A 15,483-nucleotide genomic window follows, 5' to 3' on the forward strand; every position below is an offset into this window, starting at 1 on the left:
AGTGCAAAAAAGATATTTCAAATATACAATGTTGTGCTTCCCAGTAGTGCCAGCAGCGAGCGTTTGTTCTCCAAGCCCAAACAGATCCTGGGGGACAAGACAGAGGCTGAGAGACAACAACTTAGAGGAGCAGCTCCTGATAACGTCAAATAAAGAGCTAGAAGAAAAATAATTAATGTAGATATTTTATTATTCGGCGGCAGACTATATTTTAGTTTTTTTTACCATATATTTTATTATTTGCCTATATTTTAGTTTATTTTATACATATGTTTTATTATTCGCCTATATTTAGTTTTTTCTACATATACTATCTTTTATAATTATAATAAAATGTTGTAAATAAATACATTTGAAAAAGGTGTATAAATCGATAATGTAAGTTAAAAAGTTATATATATATGCAGGTACATATATAGGTTTAAAGAAATTTTATATTTGAATTTGATCGCAATTAAATTGATCGGATCGCTAATCACAAATGGCCCAGTAAATTTCTGATTGCAATTTTGGATGGGATCGCAATTTTTTTTCTGATCGCTCACAAGCCTCCCAAAATGACGGAGGTCGTATGAATAGAGAAAAAAATTCAATTTTATTCATCCTCCTCTTCTACATGGAGATTTGGATACACAGCTTCTTAAACTCATCCCTCTACCAGAGCTGCATTTAATGTTGGGAATGGATAATCAAATCTCTGATGGACTGAATCTTGATGGGGGTAACAATGAAGTATATAAATGGGATGCAAATCACAATATAGTTAGTACTGGATATCGAGGCCGTAGCATGGAATGGAACCAATGTAAGAAACTCTTGAACTGTTTGGATAAACTGCAAGAAGATTTACCTGTTACTTTGCATTCTTTTTCTCATACTCTTTATGTCTTTAATAATGTCAGAAAAGATTGTTTAAGGAAAGATTTCTCGTCCATTCCAGAGTCTGATATTGTAGAATATACGTGTTTTGTAAAAAATCGCCTGTTTTGCCCAGTAAGTCGGTTCAATACATCATATTGAAAATTCTAGCAAGCCCGATTACATGATGGTCTTGCCTTGTATTTCTATTAACCTTGATACAATACATACGTCTTACGTATATAGCTTCTTATCGAATTTGTAAACAAAATAGAGAATATAATCTACATGAAGTAAATACACTTTGAAGCTATGTATACTTTTAAATTAGATTTTTTAATGACTTATGAAACAAAAAATTGGTCAAATTATAAAAATGTCAATAATTCCTTTGGATATAGGTTTTGGATTTTAGTTTTTTTTAAATTTGGAACCCTAAAACTATAAAGATTTCATAAATACTAGCAGATTTTATGAAGATTTTTTTAACCTAATTTTCCTTTAAACGCACCATGTTAACCCTATAACAATTTTAATTAAAAAGGAGGATGTCATAATTTATAAAAAATCCCTGACGTTCAATAAAATTAAATAAACTATGATATTACCAATAATAATTATTCTATATTTTATTGCTCCTTTATTTATAAAAATAATAGAACCTTAACTGCAATATATTAAGGATACATGGAGAAATACATGTATTAGTAAGCAAACAATGGAAGGAGAACTGGATAATTATTTGGCCGTTTCATCATTAAATAGGTTATTCACAACATGTTTTAAAAGTTGAGAGGGTTTCAATCACTTTTTTTAAATGTGGCGAAGTCTACTATTGAAAGGGAAAATATAAATATATTGAAATTAAGAAATTGGGGGATCTATTTACAAGGTAGGAATATTCCACATATATATTGGGCTTCGATCATCTCTAGACTTGTCGAAACAGGATCAGCATTATCTGAAAGATGATAATTTTCTACGCTACAGTACTGAATGCATAAATTCTTCCGATATTTATCAAATGTCTTTCATTCTAAATTTGATTTTATGATTTCCTGAGACATTTTTTTTTTCTCATGGCCTTTAATCGGCATTCATATATTTTCAGATTTTAAACAAAAAAGAGAGAGAGAGACACACACAACATGAAAACATATAAATAAATAATGAGGAGGCACACTATCTTCTTTGTAATAATGACAACTATATGAAAAAAATACTAGGTATTATAAATATTTCAAAACACTCAGCTTTACGATGTTTAAAACTCTTCCAGTGGCTTTCTCTTTCCTTGACCTTAGGACGTACAAAATATACTGTGCTTTTGTATGGACAACATTAACTTTTTGATTGTATGTCTCACTAAAAAGGTAAATAAGTCATCACTCTAGAGCTTGCACCCGAAAGAGGCATCCAAATACGAAAGGACACCTCTATATATTATATTTAAAACATGACATTCCCACAAGAAATTATGGGTAGTCTCTATTAAACAGCAAAAAGGGCAATAAAAAAAATGCTTAAAAAAATATGCCAAAAATCTCGAGTCAGAAGATCACAAGAATTAATTAGACGTCTAAATACTTTGGAGAACATTGCTAATGAAGAAAGGTATATACATGAAGAAAAAAACTTGAAAAAGTTAAAAGAAAAATACTTATTTTACACAGAGTAAGGCTAAAACTTAACAACGTTGAGGACTAAGGCCAAGAAGACCCTTTTGATGCAATACTCTTTATTTTGTGCGTCGACCTTTTAGTACAAATTATCCATCAAAATGAAGAAAAAAAATCATTATTTTTAATTCAAATGTTTTTAATAAAAGAGTTTTAAGTCCATAGAAAGAACATTTTAAGACCACTGGAAAAATAAAACTGCATGGGTCATGGATAGGAGAAAAAAATGTTGAAATCAATCAGGATGACATCCTTTCTAAATTGATGAATGCTGTAAAGGTTTTTTAGTTCGTTTAATTCAAATATGTGGGATAAAGTAATAGCGAATGCCCATATTTTATACATATTTTACTTGTTACTCCTTTACAAGCTGATATTTTGAACGAAAATTTGTGATATTGAAAGTAATTTTTTTTTAATTAAGTAAAAAAAGAAATTTATCCACAAGAAGACTCCACAACTACCTACCATGGTACCTATGGTGGCCTATCAGTTATTCATTTTTCAGCTCTATGGAGGTCATTGAATCTCTATTGGTTCGGTCAACTTTGGAATAATGATCATTTATGGAGCATTCATGTCAAGAAGTTTCTTATGAAACAAGGCCAAAATTATGAAAGTAATCCCTGCAATGGAGTGTCCAAAATGTTGATGACACTCTATACTTACTCTTCAAGACTAGAAGGATTCTGCAAAGGCTCAAAAGAAATTATACGGCGATACGGGAGATGCCTATAGAAGTTAGACGCCATGATATGTGTATTGTTGCTGACGCTGCTAGATACCCATCTTTTGTAAACAAAATAGTTTTACGACACTATTATTCTATATTTCCCAAGAAAATTGAAGTTCAAAGACCAATTTTCCAATTCAGATTAAGGTTAACTATGATTTCAGTATTATTGTAAAAAAAAGTGTACTCAATCCCCTACACCAGTGGTTCTCAACCTTTTTCAGCCCATGGACCAATTTCTCATTAAAAAATTCCATGTACCAAAATTCTAAAAAGAATAACATTTTTTTGATCTACATCGCCACGTGCCGCCTACTGGTGTTGTGGTTTCTTTTATTATTAGAATATTATTTTTTAATTTACACAGAAAATACCCCCCTCCCTGTCATAGAGAGGTTTTATTTGGGCTTCTTTCCATTCATACAATTTTTTTATAAATCCCGGTGTATTTAAAAAATAAAAAGACTTTACTTTTTTTACTACCAGAGGAAGTATAATCGTTAACCCCTGAGACCAAATCACATTTATAATAAATATAGATAAAATGCACTAAATATATAGAAAAATTGTACAAAGATACAAAGAAATTTATTGATAAATATAATGAAGTTTTTAGATGATGAATAAAGAGTCAGATTCTAAACAGTAAACATTTTTCTTTTTAATTAATTAAAATTTAAAAAAAGTTGATTTGATTTAACTTATAAGGATTTTTAATCTTTTTAATGCATTTATTTAACTATAGGGGCACTGTAATACCATGTTTACAATGTTTATTAGTAATTACCATATCTGTGTATAATTTATCTATGCCGAAGACATGAATAAAAACCTGTAAATATAATATATATAAATGAAAAGTAAATGAAACTATTTCTAATAATTATAACACTGTTGTTTGACTATTTTTAAAAAGCCATTTTTTCAAACTGTAAGAATGTCAGAACGAACTCTTAAAAAGTTAAAAATGAAGAAATTCCAATGAAGATTTTATCATGTTTGGCTTAGTATCTGTAGACTCAAAACCTAAGTGCCTTGACTGTTGTGCCATCTTGACAAATGATTCAATGAAGAAAGTCAAGCTAGAGCACCACCAGAAATCAAAGCATCCATTTTCTGTTGGTAAAGATAGGGAATTTTTTGAGAATAAAAACAAGGTACAGCTAGTCAAACTATTTGACTTTGTAAAGAACATCAATAGTGTAAAAGGAAAGAAACTCAACCCTGGTTATTTTTCTCTGAAATTATTGCCAAGGTTGGAGCACCTCTGGTTCACGGTAAGAAGCTTGTCAAGCCTACTATACTAGCTTGTGTAAATTAAATTCTAGGAAAAGATGCAGCATCTACTCTGAGTAAAACTCCCCTTTCAAATGATACTATTACAAGAAGACAGGATGAAATGCTAATTATTAAGTTTGCCTGATACTACTCGTGGAGAAGATATATTGAATGATCATAAAAACATTCCATTGACTAATTTGATCCACATTGCTTCAGATGGGGCTGCTGCAATGACTGGAAAGGTGAAAAACTTTGTTTCAAGAATGAAGTAGGTTGCTCCTCACATCTTTCATATTAATTGTCTTAACCACATATAGCATTTGGTTGCTAATAATATTGGAGGAGACATGGAAGAACCACTCAATAATACCATACATGCAATTAACTTTGTCAAAGCAAATTCAGTTAATGATAGTTTATTGCGGAAATTCTGTGAAGATGAAAATTTCAAGACCCTATTGCTTCACACAGAAGTAAGATGGTTGTCAAAAGGCCTGAGCCTTGAAATACTAGTGAATTTGTGGAAACCAATAATCAACTTTCTCAATTTCAAGTCGGAAATGATTGATTTTAACTCCAAGAAGCTAGCAATTAAAGCTAAGACAATTTTGGAAGGCTCTCTATGTTCAAATCAATGATATTTTATCTCAGTGATATCTTTAAAACAGTAAATCAGCTTAATTTGAACCTACAAGGTAGAAGATCAGACTTAGTTGCTCAGAAGATAAAAGGATATATGGCAAAATTGAATTATTGGAAAAAAGAGTTTGTGAAAAAAAATCTTACATCATTTGAAAATTTCATCACCAGTACTCCTTCATCAGAATGCATTCCTGCATCATTTGCCCATCATGAAGGTCTTATTGTGGATTTTGAGAGAAGATACCATGACCTATTAAAGATGGATTATCCACTTTCGTTTGTAGTCTTAGAAAATTATGAGCCAGCAGATGAAAATGGCGAGTTGGCTGATATGTTGTTGGACTTAAAAGAGATTGTAAAACTCAAAAGAAGAGTTAACAAAGAAGGAGTCATTGACACACATATTAATAAAGGACTCGCACCCAAATGTTGTTTTTTTTCGGCATTTTTGGATATTTTTAGTAAAAAAAGAAATAAATTGGCAGAGGAACTATCAGACTATGCGACTGAATGAGTTCATCAAAATTGATTATGATATCTTGTGTCAGAAACACCAGGATCAAGGTAGTCACTAATCTCTCACCTACACTGGAAAATCAATAAATGAGTAAAATATAAATTTGTAAATATTATGTATGTATGTGATGTTAATGTTTATTGTGAAACAAAAATATTATAAACATTTACGTTATGATAGTGTTTTACCATGTTAAAATAAAAATGTGTTTTTTCTATTAAAAACTAATAAATGTAATTTATTCAGTTACCTTTTGAGAAAGAAATAAAAATCAATCAATTTAATTGTTTTATTACTTTCTTTATTTTGCATTAACTATAATTAAGTGTGTTATAGTAAATCTTTAAATGTAATTACGTTCTTATGATAGTAATAATGTTTATATATCCTTCTATTTATCAGTCTTTCAGAGTGAACTATTTGGTAATATGTACAATATGTTGTTTAGTTACACTTTTGTGAGATAGCACAAAATTATCTGTGGACCACAATAATTAATATTATTATTATTAAACCACGTTGAGAACCACTGACCTACACTAAATCCTTCTATTGAATATCTGAAACGAAGACAAACTAAAATGATTTACTGAGACAATGACTAAATGCGAGGTGTGACTATATAAAATTAATACGACAATATTGTTATTTCTCAAAATATGTTTATGATCCACATCAGAGAGCACTATATACAATGCGCCTTGTTAGTTATTTATCACAATTTAAATATTATAAAAGAAAATAGAAAAATGCAGTGAACAGAAATATTTGCCCCTATTAAAATAATCATTATAATATTAATTAATAATCAATCGCAAATCCTTTTTGGGTGAGCACAGCGTTAAGTCTCTTTATGAGTTGAAGCACCAGATGGGCACATGTATTCACAAAAAGGTATGGACCACTCCTCCTTTGCAAATGTTTCCAATTCAGTTAAATCTTTAGGGCTCCTAGCATGGACACGTAACTTCAATTATCTCCACATACTTTCAATAAGGTTCAGATCTGGATTATGTGCTGGCCAGTCCATGACCTTAACCCCATTGTCTTGGGACCCCTTTGTCACAATATTGGCCTTATGTTTTGGATTATTGTCTTGCGGGAATAACCAATGTGGACCAAGTTTAAGTTTGGTTGCACAATCCTTTAGATTGATGACCCTAATATTAATGTAATTTTTCTTTTTCGTGATCACATGTACTCCAGCGAGGTTGTCAGCGCCATTAGCAGAGAAGCATCCCCATAGCATAATGCTAACACCTCCATGCTTTACAGTATGCAAAGATATTTTTAGTTTAAATGCACCGAAGAATCATTTTCCTAAAGTCAGCACCCTTGTCTATGTGTTCTTTGGCATACTTCAAGCGAACCTTGACATGTCTGGTTCTCAATATTGATGTCTTTCTTAGCCGATAACCTCTTAATCCATTTTTGTGAAAGGTGCGCTTCAAAGTTGATCGACTGACGTTGACATCCAAACCTTCCAATTCTTACTAGGATTATTGATTATAGCCTTTACTACATTGCGTTCTAGTTTCGCAGAAATCCTGGACTTACAACCACGACCATCAACAGAATAATGAGCTTCATTCTTTGGAATAATGCTTCGGCAGTGCTTCTGGGCACATTAAATCTTTTTGAAATGCACTTTTACCCCAGCCCCGACTTGTGGGTCTCAACTATCCTTGTCCATAAATCCAAACTAAGTTCGTTGGATTTACCCATGAGCTAAGTAGCCTGTGATTATAGTGATATGATCTGCGAAAGATGTCATTCCTTTTAAAGGACAAAGAAAGTTCTAAAAAATTTCATACCATCCAATAACTCTCTTCCTCCTTAGTGAAGGTTCTAAAACGTTTTTAGAGTAATCATAAAGAAGGAATTATATTACTTTTTTTTTCAACATTCTTTATTTGCCTTATATATTATATAGAACATACATATAAATAAACTGGAGCAATATATATAAACCGGAGCAATTTTACTTTTAAGGGGGCCGAATAATTTTGAAAGATAATCTTTGGAAAATTGTTAAATATTTCTTAATGAAGCAAGCCAAAATGAGATATGCTCAATTATTAATTTTATTATCGTAAGAAATTCTATGAATTAGTTACTAAATAAATTACTATTGTGTACTCAAATATATTCCAAAAATACACGAAAAACTTTAAGGGGGCAAATAATTTTGTTCTTAACTGTATTTTTCTAAATTGATTCAAAATCAAAAAAGTTATAGGCAAAATAAGAAATAGGTGAAAAATGCAATTTCGTTATTTATTTTTTTCAGTTTAAAAAAAAATGTATTTCCAATACAAAAAAATTCATAAACAAAATGAAGGTTGTAGAAATTTGTCTGGAAATTCATTTGCATATAAATTTGACAAATAAAACAAGAATATTGGTAAACTGAAATATCTGTCAGTTTCTGAAAAAAATTCAATTTTTTCCTATTTGTTTCATTTTTTTCCATGAAGCGTCAATTTTCCCACTTAAAAATAAATGCCACAAAACGATGCATTTTGTACTTAATAGTATTTACTATATATTCCATACTGGTATTTTCAATTTCCAGAACATTTTATTACAAAATTTTTAGCAATATTTGCAAAAATGAACCAGTTATCGAGGCTTATTTTTTCGACGACATTATTCTGAATAAATTTTTATTTTTGAAAGTACGAACAAAATCTTGGTAGTTTTGTGTTTATCTTTACAATGCCAATAAATTCTAATAACTATTGTTTTACAAAAATAGTGCAAAACAGTATTTCGATTTGGAAATTTTTCGACAAAATAAAAGATGGACTTCTCTTCTAAACAAATTTTTTCATGCATATATGTTGGTACGTTATTTGAAGTTTATAACACATTATTAAAAAAAATCATAACAATAAATTTCATATAAATTCATAATATACAAGAGCTATATTATTATGCTCGTCCCCACTGAAGGGGTCTAAGCATAAAGAAGAAATGGAACGGCATAGCTCAATGGACAACACGTTCGAGAGAAGTATTTTGAACTCAATATGCATAGGTTCGCACCCCAGTCGTACCTAGAGAAGGAAATATACTTTTCAAGTATATGGACTTCAAAGAAGAATCCTTGGTCAAATGGAGTAAAGGTAATACTATAATGGTTACTTAAAGTTAATCAGTGCAACTCCGCCTGACCAATTAAATGAACATTAAAAAAAATGGCATTGACCATTGTCAATGTGATTTCCCACTACCTCCTTGGCCTGAGCAACCCTGGTTTGAACCCTTTGCTAGTAATATAAAAATTTCAAAGATATTTTTGCTTCAGTATCAATAAGAATACGTTTTTTGTATGTTATGAAGATGTTTTCAAATTTGCTGCACGGATCTTGTGTTCAAATAGACTAAAAAAACAAATAAGCATTGAAAGTGTGCCGATTGCATGTGAAAAAAAGGTGTACTTTTTTGCGAAAATAATTATCCCACGAATATCATAACAGTATAGCTTTTATTAAGTCATCAGATAAATTTTCTGATGTCCCTTAGATATGGAGTGATGCTAGGGGCAAACCCTGTAAAAATGATTATAACCATCCAAAATCATAAAGATATTTTTCATATTACCCTAGCAAACATAATAGTCAAGACTAGAATGAATTATTTTTAGGCATATTGAATCGCTTTTGCTAAGAATGACCCTAACAGTTAACTCTTAATTAACCACAAATAATTTTACTATCATAAAAATAGAAGAGTTTAAGAATTTAAGCTAATACAGACATGAGTTCAGAAGATTTTTTAATTAATTATTTCAATCTTCATAGACACAAGAGGACTCGTTCCATAACCGTAGTGAGTGAAGGATTCTAAAAAAACGAACATTCATTCGGAACAAATCCTTTTCTTTTTCTCTGTCTTTGTTTCTATCTCTTTTCTTCTTCTCTTCCTTTGTTTCTATCTCTTCTAGCTGGGGCATTCGAATACTTTATTTTATTCTTTTATTATGGAATCAATTCAAAAATGAGTTTTTTCCTTGAAATATTGTGACCTTATCTTAAATTGAAAACGTTATAGTGTTTTTGGGAATTTTCTTTTTTTTTAAATTAAAATTCATACTTTCAGCTATCGAATGCAATATTTTTAAACTTTTTGAATGTATTCGTCTGGAAGCTATGAGTCTCTTAATAAAAAGCACCTATTTTCCACTTTAAACAAAGATAACTCGAGTTAAAAGTATGATGCAGACATTTTAAAAATGGTTTTAGAATTTTTTAACATTCGGCTTTAAAATAATTTATCCCTATCTTCAACACCAAAGGCTTAAAACAGCTTTGAACCTTAAAAATAAAAAAAAATATTTGTCCTTTTTCTGAAGATAATAAGAGGATCAAACTCTATTAAATAGAACATATACTGTTTTTGTACCATTTTTGCTGCTGGATAGTGTTATTATCAAAATAATAATTCCAATTTTTTAACTACAATGAAATTATTATAATTTCTTAGTTATCACCTTTCAACAGAAATATTATCTCAGAATAAGGCAAGGTCCATAAATGCATTGCATGTTTTTAATTGTTTTTATTAACCTATATACGATAGGCGGAGTTTAAAATTTATACTAAGGGTAGGTGGTGAGGGGATTACTTTTATTTACCTATTATTAATATGCATATATAATCAATCTTGAGAATCAAAGGGAGAAAGGGATCCCTTGTCCCACTGTAAACATTGCCTATGCTTTTTTTCAAATATTAAATGTGTTATAGATCGATACGCTAGAATAAGAAAACAACTACTACTTAGACAACAAACATAAGTATATTTAACTTGTAAAATAAATCATTTACAAAGATATAATATCTTCTTCAATGGCTATGAATATATATATTTGTGAATAACTTATAAACTTATATGTTGTAAGGATGGGTTAGCCCCTCCTCTATTCCAAATTATTCATATCCTATACAAATGAGGTGAACTGTATCAACTCGTATGACAAATTTAGCAAATGTATTCATTATAATTAGATAATCAATATAATTTTAGAACGAAATATATGCGATTCATAAGTAGAACAAAATTTATGAAAAAATATTCAGCTTCGTATTTTTTTCCTATTTATATTACTTGTATTTTATTCCAATCTTTTCCGAATCATTTCGAAGGATCTGAAAAATAAATCGAGAATAAGCAAATTATAAGCTATATACTATTTTATTATTACATACTCTACTACAGATTGAATTTAATTTTTATTTATTAATATATTGCTCGCACGATAGAAGATAATTAACCTTAATATTAATAAACCATATCTTTATATCCTTCATTGTGAGGTGGTCTCTGAGCAGCAGCGGCCTGTTGCATTTGCTGAGCATGAATATTACCACCTCGACGAGGAGCTAGATATTCAAACATGGAAGACGAATGATTTGATAGTGTACGTTCCAGACTACCTATAAGTTAAAACCAAAATATAATATTAATATAAATAACCCATTTATAAAAAAGGCCAGCAATCTTACAAGGCATAGGATCTGTCCAAAAAAAATCATGATTTAACGCAGAGTCTGAATCAATTCTTAGGGACGGATCTAATCCAAGAAGTTTATCAATCAAATCGCATGCATAAGGATCCTTGACATAAGGTTTTAGCCTTTCTTTTACTCTTCTTTTAGAGCCCTTGGGAAGTTCCATTTTGTTATGTAGCTCTAAATTTTCGATCCCCCTCCAGACCTCAGGAGTCAAAGCGCCACAAAGTTGAGCAATGAGCGTCAATTGATGTTGTTCCGTATTACCTTGCATAATAGGAGATCGAGTCCACATTTCCGCCATAATACATCCAGCACCCCAAAGATCAACAGGAGGACCATAGTTCCTTTCCCCTAATAAAAGTTCTGGAGGTCTGTACCACAATGTAACAACTCTATTAGTGTAACGATTGGGTTGACCGTTTTTATTTATACTAATTGCTCTAGCGAGACCAAAATCTGCCAATTTCAAACATCCTTGACGAGTGATAAGAATATTGGCTGCTTTCATATCTCTATGAATAATTTTATTATTATGAATGTAGAAAAGTCCTTCAAAGATTTGTTGCATCACTTTTTTAATTTCACCAAGAGAGAATTGAACATTGACATTGGATAGGAGACCAGCAAGATCATGCTCACAAAATTCAAAAACAAGGTAGAATGTAGTTTTGTTATGGCGGCTGTACTGTCGACATATTTCATGAAGATTGACAATATTGTCATGTTTTAAAAGTTGGAGAATACGAATTTCCCGTAGGGCTGTTATAGGAAATCCTTCTTTTTCATTTTCCATGAGCACTTTTTTAAGAGCTACAATTTTACTCTTATCAGCTCGAAGTCTCGCTTTAAACACTTCACCAAAAGTACCTTGACCTATTTTAGTCATTTTTTCATATTTATCCACTTTGGTGCAATATGGAAAAACACAGTTCTCGATATAACGATCCTTATCAGCCGCACTTATTCCTTTTTGAGATGAATTTGGTGTATTCGATAAATTGTTCTGGATTGTCGTCATCTGAAATAAAAGCAAAAGGAGAGTTAAGATCAAGTTTCAATAAATTAATAAAATATAACTAAATATATATTACTAGAATTTTGTATTGTATAAATAAATATAAAGAGATAAAAAATTTGGTTTATAATGAAAGAGGAACGTAGGATCACAAACATTATATTATTTCTATTGAAGGATTATTTGAATGTAAAAAAGATGATAAATTACGTCAAACAGCTGCTTTGATTTTGGATTGAGTAAATACATTTTAAATGAAGTTTAAAAATAAAATTAGGATAAATATATATATGTGGGAACCTAAAAGTGTAGATGAGGTATATGTACGTAATATGATGATGAAAATATAATTTGAAATTATGAAAACAAAAGTAAAGTAATAATTTAAAGTTTAGTGATTAAATAGTGGTAAATTTGAGTGTTTGTACTTCAAAAAATAAAAATAAAATAGTATTTTTAATTTATGTAGTGAGGAAAAATTAAATCACAGAGTAGAAAATAAATAAATCTTTGTCAATGGCTATGGAAATTAATATTTTGTACATGTCAGGAAATAAAGATAAATAAATAAAGGGATAATCTATGAACACAATAATAAATAAAGTTGAAAAGAATAAATAGTGGTTTTGTTTTTAGAAAACTCTGTCCATGAATCCCTCCGGAGGTGGCTGATGGGAACGATTTCTATGCATTTGATTGTTGGGTGCTCCAGTGTTGTTAGAACCAGTTGTTCCAGAAGCTGTTTGAGGGTGTGGACCTCTATGAGTACCACTTAATCTTCTTGGTGCCAAAAACTCAAACATACTTTGATTGTGCTGACTTAGCATTTTTTCCAACTCTAAAGGCATAGGATCAGTCCAAAAGAAATCATGATTCAGAGCTGTGTCAGCATCAAGCCTTTTAGTAGGGCAAAGACATAATAATTTATCTAACAAATCCACTGCATATTGATCTTTTACATATGGCTTCAGTCTTTCCTTTACTCGCCTTTTTTGATTTTTTGGTATTTCTAACTTATTGTAAAGTTCAAGATTTTCGACACCTGGCCAAACATCTGGCGTAATAGCACCACATAACTGCGCTATAAGTGTTAACTGATGTTGTTCTGTATTGCCTTGCATTATGGGCGAACGTGTCCACATTTCAGCCATAATACATCCAGCTCCCCAGAGATCCACGGGAGGTCCATAATTTCTTTCGCCGAGAAGGAGCTCAGGAGGTCTATACCAGAGTGTTACAACACGATTGGTGTATCTATTAGGTCCTTTGTTGATACTTATAGCTCTTGCAAGTCCAAAATCAGCAAGTTTTAATTTTCCTTGCTTCGATATAAGAACATTGGCAGCCTTCATGTCTCGATGAATGATTTTATTACTATGAATGTAGTAAAGTCCATTTAGGAGCTGTTGCATCACTTTTTTAATTTCCCCTAAGGAGAACTTGACGTTAAAGTTGGACAAAAGACCCGCAAGATCGTGCTCACAAAAATCAAAGACTAGATAAAATGTAGATTTGTGCCTATTAAAGCTAGTTGCTCGGGATCGACAGATTTCAATGAGATTCACAATATTTTCATGTCTAGAAATTTAAAGAAAATAAACGTCTATAAATACGAGGATGCACACGCAAAAAACGGGATCAAATTACCTGAGAAGCTGTAATATCCGAATTTCCCGGAGAGCCGTGATTGGAAAACCTTCCTTTTCATTCTCCATGAGCACTTTTTTTAAAGCTACAAGTTTATTTTTTACTTTTTTGTCTCGGGCCTTGAAAACTTCTCCAAAAGTCCCTTGTCCAATCTTCGCGAGTTTCTCATACTTGGAAACCTCAGCACAATAAGGAAAATCATAGCTCTCAATATACACCAACGTTGGATCACCACCTCCTCGGGAGGAAGACGATGCAGACATTACAATTTGCTACTCCGTAGGGAATCTTTTTCCCAGATAGCCAAAGGTTTCGTTACTTTATTTACTATAAATAATAATAAAACAGTAATACCAACTCTCACCTTTATTCAATTTCCTTTGCTGCTAAGTGATGTGAAGATAAAACTGATCGAAATATTAGCTAGATAGATAATTATACTTTACTGGTCGTCAAATTAATTGTATGTTGCTCATTCCAGCAGATGCTACCCTTCCATCTATTAATCCTTTAATTAATTGGTAACTAGCTTACTATAATCAAGAGTTTGCTTATGATAATAGAATTCCATGGATAATTCAATAATAGGGATGTTTATTCCATTTTTTTAATCCCTTCATTCAATTATTCAATATAAATACATTACTATTAACTTTGGGTATCTTAACACAATACATATCAATTTATGATTTTCATCAAAATAATTAAAAATTACATAATTAACCTATTGACTATCCATGGAATATTTAATTTTTTGTACTATCCTCATCAAAAGTAGACTAAATTCTTCATCTCATTTTTGGTTGCAACTTGTAAAATTTGTCTATACATTTACAACTTGTACACGACATATACTTACTTACAAATTTAAAACTCTAGATAAATAAATTTTACTTATTCTCCGAGCAACACCTAGCTATTGTTACAACTGATAAAACTTCCAATAAAATAAGTTGTCATATGAGCTCATGAGTTAGAATCAAGATGATCAAATAGAGGGTATAAATTATAATATTCAATGGTATTTTTATTTAATCATATTTCATTGAAGACATTTTTTTTTTTGATTTGATATCTCTAATGTTTTTGTAAGCATTCGTGTTTCTTAGTAAGTGCGAATTATATAGTATCATATGTATTTAATAAATGATTAATGTTTCATTTTTTCTTTTTTTTTATTATAATAACTCCAAATTGTTTTATTATTGAAGACGTCAATATCATATTGTTATCAATTATCAATATTAATTATTATATGTATAAAATACTGTTATACTTCAAACATCCAAGTATACTAATTATAATTATATAATGTATCCCTAATCATCCATCGACAAGACTATCTTCCTAATATATATAGTTCATTGACTTTGTAGAAGTAGTATTTAATTACTAATTAACTATGTATTATATTTCAATTTATAGAATTCCTGGTTTTTCATCTTAGAAGCATGGGATATATATTTTGTCAATTTCAAAACTAAATTAAAAATATATATAATGATCATTGATCTTTAATATAATTTAATTTTCTTTAAAAAACAATTACATGAGTTTGTTAAATATAATTAAACATGTATATATAGAGTTAC

At 30.4% G+C, this 15,483-nt stretch overlaps 2 protein-coding genes across 3 annotated transcripts; both read right to left on the reverse strand.

Moving 5' to 3' along the window:
- Positions 1-10,494: 10,494 nt before the first annotated feature.
- LOC121115599 (cyclin-dependent kinase 9) lies at positions 10,495-13,822 on the reverse strand. 2 transcript variants are annotated; one of them, XM_040709679.2, is made up of 3 exons: positions 11,221-13,822; positions 10,924-11,151; positions 10,495-10,863 (listed from the first exon to the last, which is right to left on the reverse strand). In XM_040709679.2, exons 1-2 carry the CDS (start codon positions 12,245-12,247, stop codon positions 10,997-10,999), a joined length of 1,182 nt encoding a protein of 393 aa, XP_040565613.1. In that variant the 5' UTR covers positions 12,248-13,822; the 3' UTR covers positions 10,495-10,863; positions 10,924-10,996. The 2 variants fall into 2 exon arrangements, with proteins under 2 accessions (XP_040565613.1, XP_071743716.1); XM_071887615.1 differs by having other exon boundaries at positions 10,920-11,151; positions 11,221-12,403.
- LOC121115591 (cyclin-dependent kinase 9) lies at positions 12,247-14,232 on the reverse strand. The gene is made up of 2 exons (XM_040709671.2): positions 13,892-14,232; positions 12,247-13,822 (listed from the first exon to the last, which is right to left on the reverse strand). The coding sequence occupies exons 1-2, from the start codon at positions 14,152-14,154 to the stop codon at positions 12,877-12,879; spliced, it is 1,209 nt and encodes a 402-aa protein (XP_040565605.1). The 5' UTR covers positions 14,155-14,232; the 3' UTR covers positions 12,247-12,876.
- Positions 14,233-15,483: the final 1,251 nt, after the last annotated feature.

The sequence above is a fragment of the Lepeophtheirus salmonis genome, chromosome 1, assembly GCF_016086655.4.
Source record: "Lepeophtheirus salmonis chromosome 1, UVic_Lsal_1.4, whole genome shotgun sequence".
Classification (NCBI taxonomy): Eukaryota; Metazoa; Arthropoda; class Copepoda; order Siphonostomatoida; family Caligidae; genus Lepeophtheirus; species Lepeophtheirus salmonis.